Genomic DNA, 18,431 nt, shown 5'->3' with positions numbered 1-18,431 from the left:
TTTACCACCCCCCAGGGTCAGCCACCACCTTCTTCGACCACTTCACCACCTGGCTACTTCATTTCCTCTCCACTGACATCCCCCACTATCATGGGCAACTCCAACATCCCCGTTGACACTTCCCTCTCAGTTGTCACTAAAATTCTCTCTCACTTCCTTCTTCGGCCTCAATGGTCTGACGCAGCCATTCACAAAGATGGCCACACGCTGGACCTCATCTTCACCCGCCTCTGCTCCCTATCTAACCTCTGTAACTCCCCACAATCTATTTACATTCTCTTCCCTCTCCTCTCCAGGTCCACAATCCCTACTCCACAAACTTGCACACCCTTGCAGAAATTTCAAACACGTTGACCTACTCTCGCTTTCAGAATCCCTTCTCCCTCTTACAGACATTATTCCTTACACATTGCAGATGCTGCGGTCGCTTCGTGTAACACAAAAGAGATCTCTAATCGGTCACCCCTCCTCTCCACACACACATACCAAAACCTCGCACAATCAACAGGCAACCCTGGCACACCAGCCTTACTACAGAACTGTAGAGGGCGTCCAGGATTGTTGAGCGGAGATGGAAAAGATCCCACTCCAACGAGCACTTCATTGCATTCAAACAGTCCCTCACTACTTTCTAGCCCATTGTCACGGCAGCAAAACAAACCTACTTTTCATCCCTTATATCCTCCCCTGTCTCACAACCCTATACAGCTATTCACTTTCAATTATGTCCTCCGACCCCCAGCACCTCCTCCCTTCTCCTCTCAGCTGAAGACTTTACCTTATTCTTCAAACAGAAGATCGATAACATCAGACAAAGCTTTGGCCTACAGCTCCTTCTCATAACTACTCAACCCTCCTCCTCCAAAACCAACTTCTCCACCATTACAGAAGATCAACGTTCCTATTTAGTCTCCAAATCACACCTCACATGAGAACTTGACCCGGTCACATCACACCTCATTCCAAACCTCACCAGTCTTCTTCCCAACCCTAACCCACCTCTTCAATCACAAACTGGTGTCTTCAAACATACCTCAATCCCTCCCTTGACCCATCCTCTGTCTAGCTATCACCCCATATCAATTCTCCACTATACCTCAAAACTACCGGAATACATCCTTTTTTAACTGTCCTCCCACCTCTCCTCCTGCTCCCTTTACAATATGGCTTTCGATTGCCCCATTCCACTGAAACTGCCCTAAGGTCACCAAGGACCTACTAACCACCAAAGTCAAGTGACACTACTCTGTCCCCCTCCTCTGCTTTCTACACTACTCTGTCCCCCTCCTCCTGGACCAGTCCTCTGCCTTCTACACTACTCTGTCCTCCTCCTCCTAGACCTGTCCTCTACCTTTGACACAGTGGACCATTCCCTATTACTACAGACCCTCTCATCTCTTGGCATCACAGACTTGGCCCTATCTTATATCTCGTCATACCTAACAAACCTTCAGTGTCTCACCACCTCCTCACCTCGCCCCTGTCAGAGTCCCACAAGGTTCAGTCCTAGGGCCCCTGCTCTTCTCCATTTACACCTTCGGCCTCGGACAGCTCATAGAATCTCACAGCTTTCAGTATCACCTTTATGCTGATGACACACAGATCTATATCTCTGGACCAGATATTACCTCCCTACTAACCAGAATCCCTCAATGTCTGTCCGTCATTTCATTCTTCTCTGCTAGATTCCTAAACCTTAATATGGACAAAACAGAATTCATTCATCATAGAATGGTAGAGTTGGAAGGGACCTCCTGGGCCATCTGGTCCAACCCCCTGCTCAAAGCAGGATTCGCTAAATCATCCCAGTCAGATGTCTGTCCAGCCTCTGTTTGAAGACTTCCATTGAAGGAGAACTCACCACTTCTCGTGGCAGCCTGTTCCACTCATTGATCACTCTGTCAAAAAGTTTTTTGTAATATCTAATCTGTGTCTCCTCCCATTCAGTTTCATCCCATTGCTTCTAGTCTTTCCTTGTGCAAATGAGAATAAAGTTGATCCTTCTACAATGTGACAGCCCTTTAGATATTTGTAGACAGCTATTAAGTCTCCTCTCAGTCTTCTCTTTTGCAAACTAAACATTCCCAAATCCTGCAACCTTTCCTCATAAGACAGGGTTTGCAGACCGATCACCATTCTGGTCGCTCTTTTCTGAACTTGCTCCAGTTTGTTGATGTCTTTTTTAAAATGTGGTGCCCAAAACTGGACACAATATTCCAGATGATACTCCAGATCATTCACCCATCAAACCAGTCCATCAAAGTAAATGGCTCCTCACTCTCCCCAGTCCCACAAACTCGCTGCCTCTGGGTAACCTTGGACTACAATCTCTCCATAAAACCACAAACCCAAGCCCTTTCCACTTCCTGCCAACTCCAGTCAAGAATATCTTTCAGATACGCACATTTCTCAACCAATAAGCTCCAGAAGTGCATGCCCTCATCATCTCCCGCCTTGACTACTGTAAATTCCTGTTTTGTGTCCTTCCTTCTAACACTCTCACACCCCTCCAAATCGATCCTACACTCTGTTGCCCGACTAATCCACCTATCCCCCCCACTATTCCCTGGCCTCCCCCCTCTGTCAGTTCCTGCACTGGCTCCCTATTACCCAGAGACTCCAGTTCAAAACCCTAACCATGACATACAAAGCCATCCACAACCTGAGTCCTCCATACATCTGTGACCTCGTCTCCCGGTACTTACCTGCACGCAACCTCCGATCCTCACAAGATCTCCTTCTCTACTCCCCTCTTCCCATAAACACATACAAGCTTTTCCCGTGCTCCCCCCCCCCCCCCCGGAACGCTCTACCCCAGCATATCAGACTGTCGCCTACATTGGAAACCTTCAGAATGAACCTAAAGACCCATCTCTTCCGACAAGGCTACAAACTGCAGTACCCACCAATCGATCAAACCGCTGCACGACCAGTTCTGCCCCTCGCCTATTGTATCCTCACCCATCCCATGTAGATTGTGAGCCCTCGCGGGCAGGGTCCTCTCGCCTCCTGGACCAGTCGTGACTCCTTTTGTTCAGAATTATTGTACTTGTTTTTTGGTAGGTAAACCCTACCTCACATGTACAGCACCATGGAATAAATGGTGGTAAAATAATAAAAGTAAAAGGGTAAAACTCCCATCTGCACAGAATATTTCAGGTTACAATGTGGAAAGAGTCCGGGCCCACAGAACCGCAGAGTATTTTAAAAGGAACAAGGTTCAGAGCAGTGCAGAGTATTTTAGGAAAGAAGCCTGATAACCTGGTTACATGAGTACAGAGACCTGGTCCACAGCAGTGCAGAGTAATTCAGGAGAGAATTGTGCTGAGCTGATGGGAGGTTTCCAGACTGACCATTACATACTGGTGGTGGCCAAGCAGCACAGAGCATTTCAGTTTACATGTGGAGTCAGGGGCAGCACAGACTCAGATACAGAAAGTTACTTGTTAAACTGCAACTTTTAATAGACCCAACATTACAGGAAGACAGACGGCAGTCTCAGCGTAGGGTCACCAGTCACCCTCCTGACCGCCCACTGCACAGACCCGTCCGCTGCTTGAGCTAATGGTGGAGTTATAATACACAGCATAAAAAAAAATAATAGATCATTTACAATATTACAACCCAGAGTCAGAGTCCCAAAACTGAATCCAGGAAAGCTGGGTGACCACCGATCCCAACATGAAGGAGGTCATGGAGAGCCGGATGACACCCACCATGGAAGTGGTCACAGCTCATCTCCCCCTCTTTCCCAGAGCACTGAGCGGCTGCTCTGCCCGGTGGAGCAGTGATGGATCTTCATCTCCAGACGATCAGCAACATTTCGCCGTCCAGTGAGTGTCCTCAGTATCTAGATGTCATCGTCTGATCACAGGGGATGCGTCCTGGGATTATTTCCACTTCATGTGGATGGGTTCACACTCACTTCTTCTGGAAAAACCCCATGATGGACGCCTGCTTGGTCCCTCCCTTGCTGGCAGCAGCCGTCTTCTTCGCCGTCTTTGACTCAGTCTTGGCCTCGGTTTTGCCGGCCGTGGACGGTTTTGCTGACTGTTTGGACGCTGGTAACTCTTCTCCGCTATCAGTGCAGGACTCGCTCTCAACCACCTTCTCCGTCACTGCAAAATGGAAGGAAGTCAGGTGGGGGGGGGGTAAACGACACCGAGGGTGGGCAGATGACGCAAGTAGCGCTGAAACACATGAATCCCCTCCGTCCATGGTCGATACCCTGGGGAGCGACCACTATGGGATACAAGTTCTCTTCCTGGCAGGATTCGCCATCGGATACTTCACCAATGACTTTGTACTTCAGTTCCTGACCATATCAAGATCACGGCTTCCTGTCAGTGACGGTAAAACACTGCGAGGCTTCCCCCCAGCACGAAACGAAGCCGGGATGAATCTGGCACCAAAATGCCGTACAAACTGCAGACAAGATTTACATGCTGACCCTTGAAATGGCGCGGGCCATTCTCAGATTCTTCCCGCAGGTTCTTACCCATGGAGCCGTCATCGTCTATGAACATCTTGGATTTCAGAACGCGTTTCCGTTTTCGCATCTTCTCTCTGGGCTGTGTCTGGTAAGATAACATAAAAAAGCCAGATGATACACTGCTCCAAAGAAAAGGTAACGCAGAGCGCCCCGTGGGGCTTCATCTCACCTGAGGTTCTGTCTCCATCTTCACGACCAGCTCAAGAGGAGGAGAAGGAGGAGGAGGGGACGTTGTCTTTACATCCGGAGACAAAGGAACAACTGCAGGTATGAAATCACAATGTTCATTGCCACGAAGGGGTCACAGAGAGCCACGGGGCCCCAAAACATCACCACAGATTACATGAATGGTTGACAGCTGCCACTTTAAATGCTCTTGGACCACACGCCGTAAACCTGGAGTCAGGGATTAATCCCCTCAATGCCTCAGCGCTAATGCCTTGTGGCGCCCCCCCCAGGCACTGACCTTTTAGAGTTCAGTAAAAAGCGACACAGAGAAAAACCGGCTGACGCAGGGTCAGGGGCTCCGGCGACCTCGCGACCCTCACACAGCGGCACATGCAGCCCCCTGGGCACAGCGGCTGCTGCCAGCCCTTATTAACACGGCTCAGAGCTCCACCTGCGACTAAACCTCGCGGCTCGGTGGGACAGCGACGAAAGCAAACACACATCAAAGCCGGAGCGGGCGTGGAGAGTGACGAGCAGGCGACACTGGCCGGTGGGCAACGCTGACGTGGGCGCTCCGTGATGGGATAAATGGCGATGTTTTGGCAGACGGCATGGCAGGAGATTACTCCGAGTACAACAAACAGTGTGTGGGTGTGAAAGACACCGTGAGGGTAAGAACTGCCCGTGCAAGCGCAGATGGGTCACTGCCACCTACCTCCCTCGTCATCGCTGCTGTCAGACTGCGGCTTCTTGATCCTCCGCCGCTTCTTCACCAGCTTGTCCGACTCATCGTCACCGTCCGACAACTCCACCCTCTTCGCTTTGCTAAAACAGAAAAGTTTAACAAGAGGTTGTCAGCCTGCGACTTAGACACAGACGCGATGTCCCCGCTGTCCGGCCAAGGAGGTGGAGCCGAGGGAAACCGGTGCGAAAACGCCAAAAGCTCAAAGACGTTTCCACTTCTCAAAGTGATTTACATTTGATGGATCGGGGGGGGGGGGGGGGGGGGAGGACAATGTTTTCCACGTTTTTCAGTCCTTTATAAACTGAAGAGAATTATAAAATTCAAAACTACAACTCGCCCTGCAAAAAAAAAAAAAATACTCCATTTTTCGGATTTGAAGATGCACTTTCCCCCACAAATCTACAAGGAACATGGTGGTGCGTCTTATAATCTGAAAGTATCTTACTGAGGGGGCAGCTGCAGAGGAGGCAGGGTCACTGCTGCAAGAAGCTGGAGGCGGTAGGAGAGGGGCAATGCTGCAGGCCCCGGGTTTCATAAAATGTCGGCAGTGAGCGGTATACTCTTCATATTGCTTTCACTATGATGGGCTTCAAGAAGATGGCCGCTGGAGGCTGCGGCGCATGCGCAGATTCTCAGGACTGCTGACATTTTATGAAAACCCAAGGCACGCCGTCTCACACCGCCAGGACACCGTCTCCTCCCAGCCCAAGGCCCGCAGCATCACCCCACTCCTGCCACCCGCCCCCTCGGTAAGCTACCATAAAATCAGAAAGTCGCACCACCACTTTATTTTAAAGGTTTGCCCATTTTTCGCCCAAAATTTGGGGTGTGTCTAATGGTCCACAAAATAAGATAAATAAACCATCATGGGGCTGCAGAGAGGGAGAGAGTTATGGCTCTTGAAAACCAAATAATATAAATGGCCCGGACATGAAGGGGAGAGATGCAGACACCTTTTCTTGCTTTTAGCAGCTGCTTTCGGGGGTGCAGGTTCTATGTTCTCCGGGGACGGGACCTGCTGAGCTGCTGCCGTCTCTTCCTTCAGAGTCTCAGTGCTGGGAGATGCCTTCACTTTATCTGAAAGGAGAGAGAATAAAATGTGACCGGAAGGAAGGAAAGAACTGCACACATTGCCGCTCCTGCATTACACTCCAGAGCTACACTCACACCCATGATATTTTTGTCATGTATAAATAATCTTACCAAAAAGAACCATTTCAGAAGTTTTTTCTACGTTTAATTTCGCATATAATCTGTAAAAATCCATTCAGAAACCACTGAACGGAAATCATTTTGAGCGGTAAAACCAAAATAACATATAATTGCGGCTGTGATTGTGCTCAGAATCAGCCGATCACATTCCCCCATGTTACATAGTAGTAACAGCCGCCGACATTTACAGCCATTCTGATTAACTCCATGGAAAGCGTCGCCAATATAAGAATTTCGGGACACATTCGGGTCAGTAAACAGCTGACAACACAGCAGAGGATCCGAGTGAGGAAAGTTGTCAGTCAGAAGAAGAGACAAACATTAGCTCTACCATGGACACTGCAAAGACGTCATCAACAAGGGGCTGAAATTTGGCCCAACAGTGACATTATTATTATAATTTATATAGCGCCATTGATTCCATGGTGATGTACATGAGAAGGGGGGTGTCACTGGGTCCTCCTCCGATGCCACACAATCAACAGAGTGAGGGAAGTGTGAACAATCCCAAGACCTTTATTACAGGCAAAATTAGAAGGTCCATAAACAATCCACCACACTGAGGATACAATAGTCCAGAACAAGAATGCAGTCCAGTAACAGGATAAAATGTCCAGGGAGACGAGATTCCAAAACTCTAGCACCAGAGGATAAAATGGGTCCTTCTCTCTGGGGTGCAGTCTTCACGAAGCTCTCCACACAGGAACTGACTTGTCCACCTCCTCTCCTCCCCACCCCCTTCCTTGTGTACAGCTCCTGTCCTCCCCAGCCCCCTCCTTATGTCAAGGGGTAGTCAGACAGGTTGAGGAGACAAAGGAGCCTTGGGGATTAAGGGTATTGTCACACTTAGCGATGCACCAGCGATCCCGACCAGCGATATGACGCGGTCAGGATCGCTGGTACATCGCTAAGTGGTCGCTAGTGAGCTGCCACACAGCTGGGGACGGGGGTCGCTACTTACCTGTCAGACGAGGCAATCCTGACGTCCGCCCGCCCGCGTCCACGCGTCACTCGTGGTCACAGCAAGAAGCCCAGCAGGAAGCTGACGACGAGAAACAGTCCAGGACGTTCTCGCGCGATCAGCGATAACCAGCGGGGGAGCGGTCGGACGTAAGTATCAGACATAGCGATATCACTATAACGTCACAAAAACCAGTGACGCTATAGCGATATTGCTAGCGATATCGCTTAGTGTGACAGGCCCTTAAGGAACTGCATGAGGTCATCAAGAGACAGATACAATCAGGCTGTAGACATACCAGGCAACAAGAAAAACTACGTAAATCAGTGAAATAGAAATATACACAAAATGATATCCACACAGCATATCACACCATCACAACCTCTCCCCCCATAATAAGTGAGCACGCCATGAGGTCTACACAGACCTCTGGCCTGCTCACTTTAGTCCACATTGCTCAACCATTTATAGTTCCTTGTACAGTGGCAGGGGTAGGTCGGCCTGGGGAGCCTATGGTTCTTCTTGTCGAGACAGTCCATCGGCGTTCTGGTGTTGGCTTCCCCGCTTGTATTGGATGCAGAAGCTGTAGGGTTGTAAGGACAAGCTCCACCGCAGCAATCTTCCATTGTCCCCTGATACGCGGTTCTGCCATGTGAGGGGGTTGTGGTCTGTAACAATCGTAAAGTCTCTGCCATACAAGTATGGCTGCAATTTTTTTAGCGCCCATACGATGGCAAGGCACTCCTTTTCAATAGTGGCATAGGCAACTTCCCGATCCAGTAGTTTCCGACTGGCAAAAGCAACAGGATGTTCTTCTCCGGCGGCATTCACTTGGCTAAGTACTGCCCCAATCCCAAAGGTGGATACATCTGTCTGCACGAGGAGCATGCGCTTATAATCTGGGGCAGCCAAGACAGGAGCAGTGACGAGAGCAGTCTTTAACGCTGAAAAGGCATCCTCGCATGCCGTCGTCCACGTCACATTCCTAGGCATGTTCTTGCGGGTCAGGTCGGTTAGGGGCTTGGCCAAGGTGCTTAAGTTAGAAACAAATTTGCAATAGTAACCAGCAGTTCCTAAAAACGCAAGTACCTGCTTTTTAGTCTGGGGTCTACACCAGTTGCTAATGGCTTCCACCTTGGCAGGCTCAGTCCTTAGTGTCCCACCCCCTACTCTATGCCCGAGGTACTGCACCTCAGCCATCCCTATTTGGCACTTATCAGTGTCGTCTAAGTAAGCACAGGCAAAGTCTTGACATTGTTGTAACAGTCGATCCACCAGTCTCTGGAAAGTAGCGGGGGCAGTTTTCATCCCAAAGGGCATTCCCAGGAACTCAAAGCCCAAATGGAGTAATGAAGGCTGAGCGCTCCAGAGCGTCCTCCGTTAGGGGTATCTGCCAGTACCCCTTGCTCAAGTCCAACGTGGTCACAAATTGGGCACTGGTCAGACGATCCAATAGATCATCAATCCTGGGCATGGGATAAGCATCACTCTTGGTGGCATCATTTAGTCGTCTGTAATCAACGCAGAATCGTGTTGTACCATCCTTCTTGGGGACCAGGACGACAGGAGAGGCCCAAGAACTGTGAGATGGCTGAATAACTCCGTCGTTTCATCTCCTCCAGTTCGCTCGTTATCATGCCTTGAACAGACTCTGGAACCCGGTAGGCAGCCTGCTGGATGGGGCGTTGTCCGGGGGTTTCCACATGGTGGCTGGTGAGAGTAGTCTTCCCCGGCTTTGAGGAGAAAGCAGCAGCCCTTGGCCTTAGTACGGCGACAATATCGTCCTTTTGTATATCCAATAAATGGGAGCCCAGGGGCACTTGTTCCAGTGATCCTCCAGCTTGGGCTACCTGGAGGAGATCAGGGAGATACTCGTCGTTGGCGGTATCACTAGGGGGGTGGCAGACAGCTAGAACAGGCAGAGATTGGTCGTGGTAGTCTTTCAGCATGTTAATGAGGATGGTTTTCTGTCGTCGACCACTAGAGTCCAGGGCAATAACGTAGTTAGTGTCATTAATTTTCTTGACAACCTGATAAGGGCCTTTCCACACTGCTTGAAGCTTGTTGGCAGGGGAAGCAGTAATCATGAACACTTGCTGTCCTTCCATAAATTCCCGGTTCCTGGCATTACGGTCATACCAGGTGTGACGAACAGCCCACCGCCGTTCGTCTACTTACGGGCGACGACTAACGGGGGTCCCACTGCCACCAAAACGCGACGGACAGCGGACCCTGTGTCACCACTATGTCACAGTCCCACCACTGACACGGGTGTATCAGCGGACGGAGGGACGTGACACAATGCCGGCACACGGCTATCACAGGCGCAGTGGGGCTTATCTTAGTTATCCCACCACTGGCACCATGTGACAAAAATATCCAGCAAGCTAATCTCGCTCTACAATTTGCCGCAGGGGGAGTTTAATTTGGATGCCCCACCACTGCTATCAATCTTCCAAGTACTGCGGGGATTTGTGTATATCCCACTTTCTCAGTTCCACTTTGGAACTCACAGCTCTCCGGCGCCCCCCTTACCCTCAGGTCAGTCAGGGAACTGCACCTAGGATAATTAGTCGCCGGACGGGCTGCCTGTTGTGAACCGGCAATTAGGCTTCTGCAGTAAGGGAATTATCAATGCTGTGGCTGAAGCCCCTTACTCAGCAATATAAGACCCTTCTAGACTGCCAGCAAGCCTCTATAGCCGTACACAACGCGCTGCCACCAGTCACGGTTACTTAATTCACAGTGTTAAATTAAGTGGGTCCGTGGCAAACCCCTTGAATTAGTAGCGATTATCTATCAAAGGCGTATAGTTCGATTCTTAGAGCATGGAGACAGATCTAAATAATTTCATTTATTTTCCGAAAGAGGACAGTGATTACAGATAAAAGTTGCTATAAAATTGAGACATAAAATATGTACAGTACAGGTATAAAATAAAAGTGGAGAAAACAAAGAGATTACACTCACAGTTCCATATTGTTCCTTAGGCAGACCATGCGGCTTTAAGGGGGGAGGAGCCACACGTCTCCATTCATCTGGAGTTCTTGTCAGCACCGACTCTGCAGCTGTTCTCCGCTGGTTTGCCCAGGAAATGCCTTATAGACTTTCCTATGTGACATCACGGAGAGGTGCATTCTGGGTTGATCCCACCTCTCTTATCCAAGTTATGTTTTGGCTACAAAACTTAGATTAGCTATAACTTTATGGGAGAAGCTGGTATGGACTCATCAGTGGTATCATGTTTCCCAGCGTAATGAGCCCATCAAGAAAACATCAAACATCTATGCGATATGACCGTCCATTTGGGCGCAAATCATATCTCAGGTTCTGGACATCCGAGAGTTTTGCAACAGGCACCACAGCGAAGCTGGGTCTGCTCGGATCGCAGAAATATGATTTTTATATTTCTGCTGGGTATGGTTTTCGCACGGCAGGCTCTTATAGTTTTATTCAAACCTCTTTGTTTCAAACAAAGAACCATCCCGCACTTTTTTCTCTCAGCTGTGGAGAGGAAACAAATGGTTGTAACAGCAGGGGGTCTCCTATTACTAGTGCGAACACAGGCTGTAGAGGAGGGGGGTGGCACTGCTCTGTGTGTGTGTGAAGGGAGGAGGGGTGAAGCTGCAGAGCTAGCAGCCTGGATTGTCATATGTGCCGGATCTTTCTGGAAAGTTACAACAGAAAACATCATATTTTGTAGACAAAACCCCATACCTCACAGACATTGTACATCACACCTCCCCCCTTAAGAGGGCGCTAAGGAGGCATTACCTCTCGGTAATCGGCCATGCGCACCTCAGCGGGTTCGCCCCGGCGGGACAACCCATCAGCATTGCCGTTTTCACTGCCCTTCCTGTGTTTTACAGTAAAATCGTACTGTTGAAGGGCAAGGCTCCAGCGGAGCAATCTTCCATTGGTTCCCGACACGGTGTGCAACCAGCTCAGTGGGTTGTGGTCGGTTACCACCGTGAAGGCGCGCCCATACAGGTAGGGCTGCAAACGCTGCAGTGCCCACACCATGGCCAGACACTCCTTCTCGATGGTCGAGTATGCCACTTCCCTCGGCAAAAGTTTCCGGCTCAGGTACAACACGGGGTGCTCTTGGTCCCCCGAGTCGACCTGGCTAAGCACAGCACCGAGGCCAAACTCGCTGGCGTCGGTCTGTACCAGAAACGGGCGACTGCTGTCGACTGCTCTCAACACTGGAGAGTTGCACAGGGCTGCTTTCAAAGCTTGGAAAGCCGCCTCACAGTCATCTGTCCAGTTGACTGTTTGGGGTAGCCTCTGCTTGGTGAGGTCAGTCAAGGGTTTGGCAAGGGCGCTATAGTCCTGTACGAACCGCCTATAGTACCCTGCAGTGCCCAAGAAGGACTTCACCTGTTTCTTGGTCCTGGGGGTGGGCCAGGACACGATTGCGTCCACTTTTTCTGGCTCCGGACTCATGGAACCCCCGCCTACCCGGTGCCCCAGGTAGTGGACCTTGCGCATGCCTATCTGGCACTTCCCCGGCTTGATGGTCAGGCCTGCCTGGTGAAGACGCTTGAGCACCTCCTGGAGGTGCTGAAGGTGTTCCTCCCAGGTGGAACTGAAGACGGCAATATCGTCTAAGTACGCCACGGCGTACTCCTCCAGTCCCCGAAGCAGGTGGTTGACCATCCGCTGGAAAGTGGCAGGGGCATTCTTCATGCCGAAGGGCATGACCGTGGACTCGTACAGTCCAAAGGGGGTGATAAAGGCGGATTTCTCCTGCGCCTCAGGGCTCAGGGGAATCTGCCAGTATCCCCGACTCAAATCCATGATGGATATGTAGTTGGCGTTTGTCAACCGCTCGAGCAGATCCTCGATGCGCGGCATCGGGTGGGCATCAGAGGTTGTGATGGCGTTGAGCCCCCTGTAGTCCACGCAGAACCGGGTGGTTCGATCCTTTTTAGGCACGAGGACTACAGGTGAAGCCCACGCACCTTTTGACCGTCGAATCACTCCCAGCCTTAACATCTCATCGACCTCTCGGCGCATGACTTGTTGCACCGTTTCAGAGATCCGATAAGGTGTTCGCCGTAATGGGGCGTGATTCCCGGTGTCCACCTCATGAACCGCTAACTCCGTCCTCCCAGGACGGTTGGTGAACACGGGCCGGAAGAGTTCCAGGGTGGCCATCAACTGCAACCGCTGGGACACGGTGAGCGAACCACTTATCTCCATGTCCTCAATGGACCCATTGGCCTTGGCCTGGGCCAGCATGTCCAGGAGGGAATCTTCCTCCCCATCCTCTGGCAGATTGCAGACCGGTAGGATGCAAGCTTCACGTTCGTAGTGCGCCTTCAGCATGTTGACGTGAAAGGCCTTGCGCCTACCCCGAGCATGGTCAAGCGTGACCACGTAGGTGACCGGGTTGAGCTGTTGGTGGACGACGTATGGGCCTTCCCAGGCTGCCTGAAGCTTATCCGTTGGTACAGGGACCAGCGCCCACACCTTTTGACCCACCTGGTAGGTCCGCTCCCGGGCGTTCTGGTCGTACCAGTGCTTCTGGTCAGCCTGAGCCTGCGTCATGTTGTCATGCACCAACTGCGTCAAGGTCTGCATCTTGTCACGGAAGCGCATGACATAATCCACGATGGACACTTCTGTGGGGTTTGGCTCATCTTCCCAGGATTCTCTTATCAACCCAAGGGGTCCCCGGACTCGCCTGCCATACAGGAGCTCGAAGGGGGAGAACCCGGTCGAGGCCTGCGGAACTTCTCTGTAAGCGAACAGCAGGTGTGGGAGGTACCGCTCCCAGTCGCGCCCTTGGGTCTCAACCAGTATGCGGAGCATCTGTTTGAGGGTACCGTTGAAGCGTTCACACAAACCATTAGTCTGTGGGTGATACGGACTCGATACCAGGTGCGTCACCTGCATTTTCTCACAGAGAGCCTCCATTAGGCGAGACATGAATTGGGGCCCTTGATCGGTAAGCATCTCCCTGGGAAATCCTACCCTTGAAAAGATGGTCACCAGTGCGTCAGCCACCTTATCTGCCCTGGTTGAAGACAGAGCTACTGCCTCTGGGTACCGGGTAGCGTAGTCTACCACGGTGAGAATGTATCGCTTTCCGGAGCTGCTGGGGACGGACAGCGGTCCTACAATGTCCACCGCGATTCTCTGGAAAGGCTCCTCTATCACCGGCAAAGGAATAAGGGGAGCCTTAAGAGCAGGCCCCGCCTTACCCACTTTTTGACAGGTGGCACAGGAGCGGCAGTAGTGTGTTACATCTGTCCCCATCTTGGGCCAATAGAAGTGTTGAGACAGCCGTGCCTTTGTTTTGCTGATCCCCAAGTGTCCAGCGAGTGGAATCTCATGGGCAATCCGCAACAACTCAGTTCTGAACTGATAGGGGACGACCAGCTGTCTTTCCCTCAACCACTCCTTTTTAGGATCTCCGGGTACCGTCTCCCGGTACAACCTTCCTCGTTCCCAGAACACCCTCTCCTTATCAGACTTGGAGGTGGGCGTCTCGGCGAGACCTCTCAATTTCTCCAGGCTGGCATCTGAGTACAGAGCAGCCTGGAACTCCATGCTGGAGGCTGCCAGAAGGGACGTCAGGGTCCCCTCTTTACTGGGACCCTCTGGAACCGGCTCTGGGTTCACCTCTGGTTCAGTCTCTCCTGTAGCAGCAGAGGGTCCAGAAGACAGTGCGTTACCTGCGATCTGGGCACTCTGACTGCGTGTGACAGCTGCTATGTATGCTGTCTCCCTGGGGATTTCTGCAGACCCACCAGCTGGTGCTGCCCTGGGCTCTACCTCCCCATCCACCCCCAACACTTTAGGAGCAGTGCTACTTATGGGCCAGTTACCTTCCTCGGTGGCACTGGTCAGCTGCATGGCATTACCTTCCTCATGGTCCCCATGCACCTCCCCATTCTCTTGAGCACCGTTGCTTGCTCCTGCCAGGGGTTCCTCAGCCGTCTCACTCCGCAGAGTGACGGGGCTGAGCACCTCGGTACCTGTGGACACATCTACCGTTTCAAAGAAAGGGTTAACGGGTTCAGTCGGCACAGATACATCAACATCATCATTCCTAGGAAAAGAATGGTTATCAGTTTGCTTTGGTACAATCACATCAGCATCATACCTTGGGAAAGAATGGTTGTTAGTTGCATCATTACTCATCAAGGCATTAGCAGGTAACACATTCAGTTTCCCATCATCAACATCATCAGGGTTAACGTTACCCTTATTATCAGTTTGGGGAAGGGTGTCAGGGACATAGTATGCAACCATCCTCCCCAAGTCAGTCCCCAATAAAACATCAGTGGGCAAATTTTCAGACACTCCCACCTCCCTCAACCCGCTCCCGGCACCCCAATCAAGAAAAACTCGTGCCACTGGCAAGGGACAACGGGTGCCTCCAATCCCGGTGACAGTCAGGGTTTTCCCCTCAACAAACTCTTCAGGGGCCGCCAGTCCAGGACGGATGAGGGTTCGTTCAGCCCCGGTGTCCTTGAGGCCTGTAGCAAGACGGGCCCCCACCTGAACAGGTTGAACGTTGTCGTCAGCCCTCCCAACCACACCTCCCACCAAAAGAACAGAGGCGTTGGGCCCGGGGGCCTTGGCTGGGGGGTTCTTCGGCCTATTCGGACAGGTGTAAGAGAAGTGACCAGGCCGCTGGCAGTGGTGACACAGGCGACTGTCAGTAGCCGGCCTGTTGTTGGCAACAGGGACAGGGCCTCCGGAGGGACGGCTAGCTGGGGCATTGGGGTTGGTTGCTGGCTTACCCCCTTTCCAGCTGGTGGCGACTGGCCTCCGCGTCTCGGGCTTCCGGTTGGCCTCGTGGTTGTCGGCGATCTGCGCCGCTTTGTCCGCGTTCGTTGGTTCGCGGTCCAGGATGAACTGTCGGACCTCAGCTGGGCAGAGATGCAGGAACTGGTCTTTGATCATCAGGTCCCGTAGCTGCTCAAAGGTTTCAACGGACAGTCCATGGATCCACTGGTCAAAGTGGGTCCTGAGTCCTTGCACCACATCACTGTAGCTATCGTGTGGGCCACGTTGGAGGTGTCGGAACTTCTTTCGGTATACCTCAGGTGTCAGCCGGTATTTGCCGATCAGCGCCTGCTTTATGGCGTCATAGTCGTCATCGGCTTCTGGCGGAAGAGAAGCAAATGCCTCCAGGGCTTTGCCTTTTAGCCCTGGGGTCAAGTACCTTGCCCATTGGTCTCTAGGCAGCTGGTACTGTCTGCAGGCTTTCTCAAAGGCTCGCAGGAACGTGTCCAAGTCCCCATCCTTTTCCATCACGGGAAAATGCTCTGGCCGGGGTTTAGGAGTCTGGACGCTGCTGGGCTCACGGCTTCGGGCTGTGGGGGCATTCCACCCCCGCTGGAGCATCTCCAGCTCATGGGCCCTCTGAGCTTCTGCATGGTGCTCAGCTCTCTCAGCCTGGGCTTGACGCTCGACCCTCTCAGCCTCAGCTTGGCGCTCACGTTCGGCTTGGGCCTCCTGCCGATATTGCTGGATCAGCCTCACCCGCCCATCCCTGTCTTCGGCGGGGAGTTCGTCCAAGGCCATTTGCAGATAGGGGTCCACCCCGTTCTGGTTGAATGTGGGGCCAGCGCTCAGGAGTGGAGCCTCTGCTGCAGCCCCATGACAACTTGGGCCAACTTCTGCGCTCGCTGGATTCTGGCCGTTGTCCAGCTGCACTAGAGCCGCGATCATTTGATCTTTGGTTCCTCCTGCGGCGTCTATGCCTCGGTACGTGCATAACCCAGCAAGGGTGTCCTTTTTCTGCTTCTGATACCACTCCACTGTCATCGCCGCCATGGTTGCCAAATAAAAGATAGAAAAAGAAAAACGAAGAAACGGGAGGGGGATACTTGCAAGTACACACTAATGTCTCAGGACTAGTAACCACTGAGTCTGTTCTCCAAAACCTATGATGCAGTATTCCCGCAGGAACCGTGCAGGTCTTTAGTGAGAGGAATGATTGCTCAAACCAAATCACTAATGCTCTAGGATTATCCCACCGCTCTGCCACCAATATGTGACGAACAGCCCACCGCCGTTCGTCTACTTACGGGCGACGACTAACGGGGGTCCCACTGCCACCAAAACGCGACGGACAGCGGACCCTGTGTCACCACTATGTCACAGTCCCACCACTGACACGGGTGTATCAGCGGACGGAGGGACGTGACACAATGCCGGCACACGGCTATCACAGGCGCAGTGGGGCTTATCTTAGTTATCCCACCACTGGCACCATGTGACAAAAATATCCAGCAAGCTAATCTCGCTCTACAATTTGCCGCAGGGGGAGTTTAATTTGGATGCCCCACCACTGCTATCAATCTTCCAAGTACTGCGGGGATTTGTGTATATCCCACTTTCTCAGTTCCACTTTGGAACTCACAGCTCTCCGGCGCCCCCCTTACCCTCAGGTCAGTCAGGGAACTGCACCTAGGATAATTAGTCGCCGGACGGGCTGCCTGTTGTGAACCGGCAATTAGGCTTCTGCAGTAAGGGAATTATCAATGCTGTGGCTGAAGCCCCTTACTCAGCAATATAAGACCCTTCTAGACTGCCAGCAAGCCTCTATAGCCGTACACAACGCGCTGCCACCAGTCACGGTTACTTAATTCACAGTGTTAAATTAAGTGGGTCCGTGGCAAACCCCTTGAATTAGTAGCGATTATCTATCAAAGGCGTATAGTTCGATTCTTAGAGCATGGAGACAGATCTAAATAATTTCATTTATTTTCCGAAAGAGGACAGTGATTACAGATAAAAGTTGCTATAAAATTGAGACATAAAATATGTACAGTACAGGTATAAAATAAAAGTGGAGAAAACAAAGAGATTACACTCACAGTTCCATATTGTTCCTTAGGCAGACCATGCGGCTTTAAGGGGGGAGGAGCCACACGTCTCCATTCATCTGGAGTTCTTGTCAGCACCGACTCTGCAGCTGTTCTCCGCTGGTTTGCCCAGGAAATGCCTTATAGACTTTCCTATGTGACATCACGGAGAGGTGCATTCTGGGTTGATCCCACCTCTCTTATCCAAGTTATGTTTTGGCTACAAAACTTAGATTAGCTATAACTTTATGGGAGAAGCTGGTATGGACTCATCAGTGGTATCATGTTTCCCAGCGTAATGAGCCCATCAAGAAAACATCAAACATCTATGCGATATGACCGTCCATTTGGGCGCAAATCATATCTCAGGTTCTGGACATCCGAGAGTTTTGCAACAGGCACCACAGCGAAGCTGGGTCTGCTCGGATCGCAGAAATATGATTTTTATATTTCTGCTGGGTATGGTTTTCGCACGGCAGGCTCTTATAGTTTTATTCAAACCTCTTTGTTTCAAACAAAGAACCATCCCGCACTTTTTTCTCTCAGCTGTGGAGAGGAAACAAATGGTTGTAACAGCAGGGGGTCTCCTATTACTAGTGCGAACACAGGCTGTAGAGGAGGGGGGTGGCACTGCTCTGTGTGTGTGTGAAGGGAGGAGGGGTGAAGCTGCAGAGCTAGCAGCCTGGATTGTCATATGTGCCGGATCTTTCTGGAAAGTTACAACAGAAAACATCATATTTTGTAGACAAAACCCCATACCTCACAGACATTGTACATCACACCAGGTTTTTTGTCTGGACTGGGCCATTCGCTGATGTTCTTTAGCCAAGGTAGCTAGCTGGGCGAGACGGTCTCTGAGCTCTAGAACATAGGGAACCATGGGCATTCCGGTATCTGAGATGTCTCCCTCCAAATGTTCTTTCAGAAGAGTGAGAGGCCCACGGACCTTCCGGCTAAACAGTAGTTCGAAGGGAGAGAACCCTGTGGACTCTTGGGGAACCTCCCGACAGGCGAAGAGATGTG

General features: G+C 51.4%; 1 protein-coding gene across 1 annotated transcript in view; it reads right to left on the bottom strand.

Moving 5' to 3' along the window:
- Nucleotides 1-3,439: 3,439 nt before the first annotated feature.
- The window catches only part of POLD3 (DNA polymerase delta 3, accessory subunit), a 29,652-nt gene continuing 14,660 nt past the window's right edge, over nucleotides 3,440-18,431 (bottom strand). Inside the window, exons 8-12 of the mRNA XM_073548511.1 lie at nucleotides 6,359-6,482; nucleotides 5,376-5,485; nucleotides 4,662-4,753; nucleotides 4,499-4,577; nucleotides 3,440-4,118 (exon numbers count right to left, since the gene is read on the bottom strand). Coding sequence (XP_073404612.1) covers nucleotides 3,922-4,118; nucleotides 4,499-4,577; nucleotides 4,662-4,753; nucleotides 5,376-5,485; nucleotides 6,359-6,482 — 602 coding nt within the window. The 3' untranslated portion in view covers nucleotides 3,440-3,921. The remainder of the gene's footprint in view (nucleotides 4,119-4,498; nucleotides 4,578-4,661; nucleotides 4,754-5,375; nucleotides 5,486-6,358; nucleotides 6,483-18,431) is intronic.

Source organism: Dendrobates tinctorius, unplaced genomic scaffold (assembly GCF_039654945.1).
Source record: "Dendrobates tinctorius isolate UK_male_01 unplaced genomic scaffold, ASM3965494v1 ptg000157l, whole genome shotgun sequence".
Taxonomy (NCBI): domain Eukaryota; kingdom Metazoa; phylum Chordata; class Amphibia; order Anura; family Dendrobatidae; genus Dendrobates; species Dendrobates tinctorius.
This window is presented reverse-complemented; position numbering and strand designations above follow the sequence as displayed.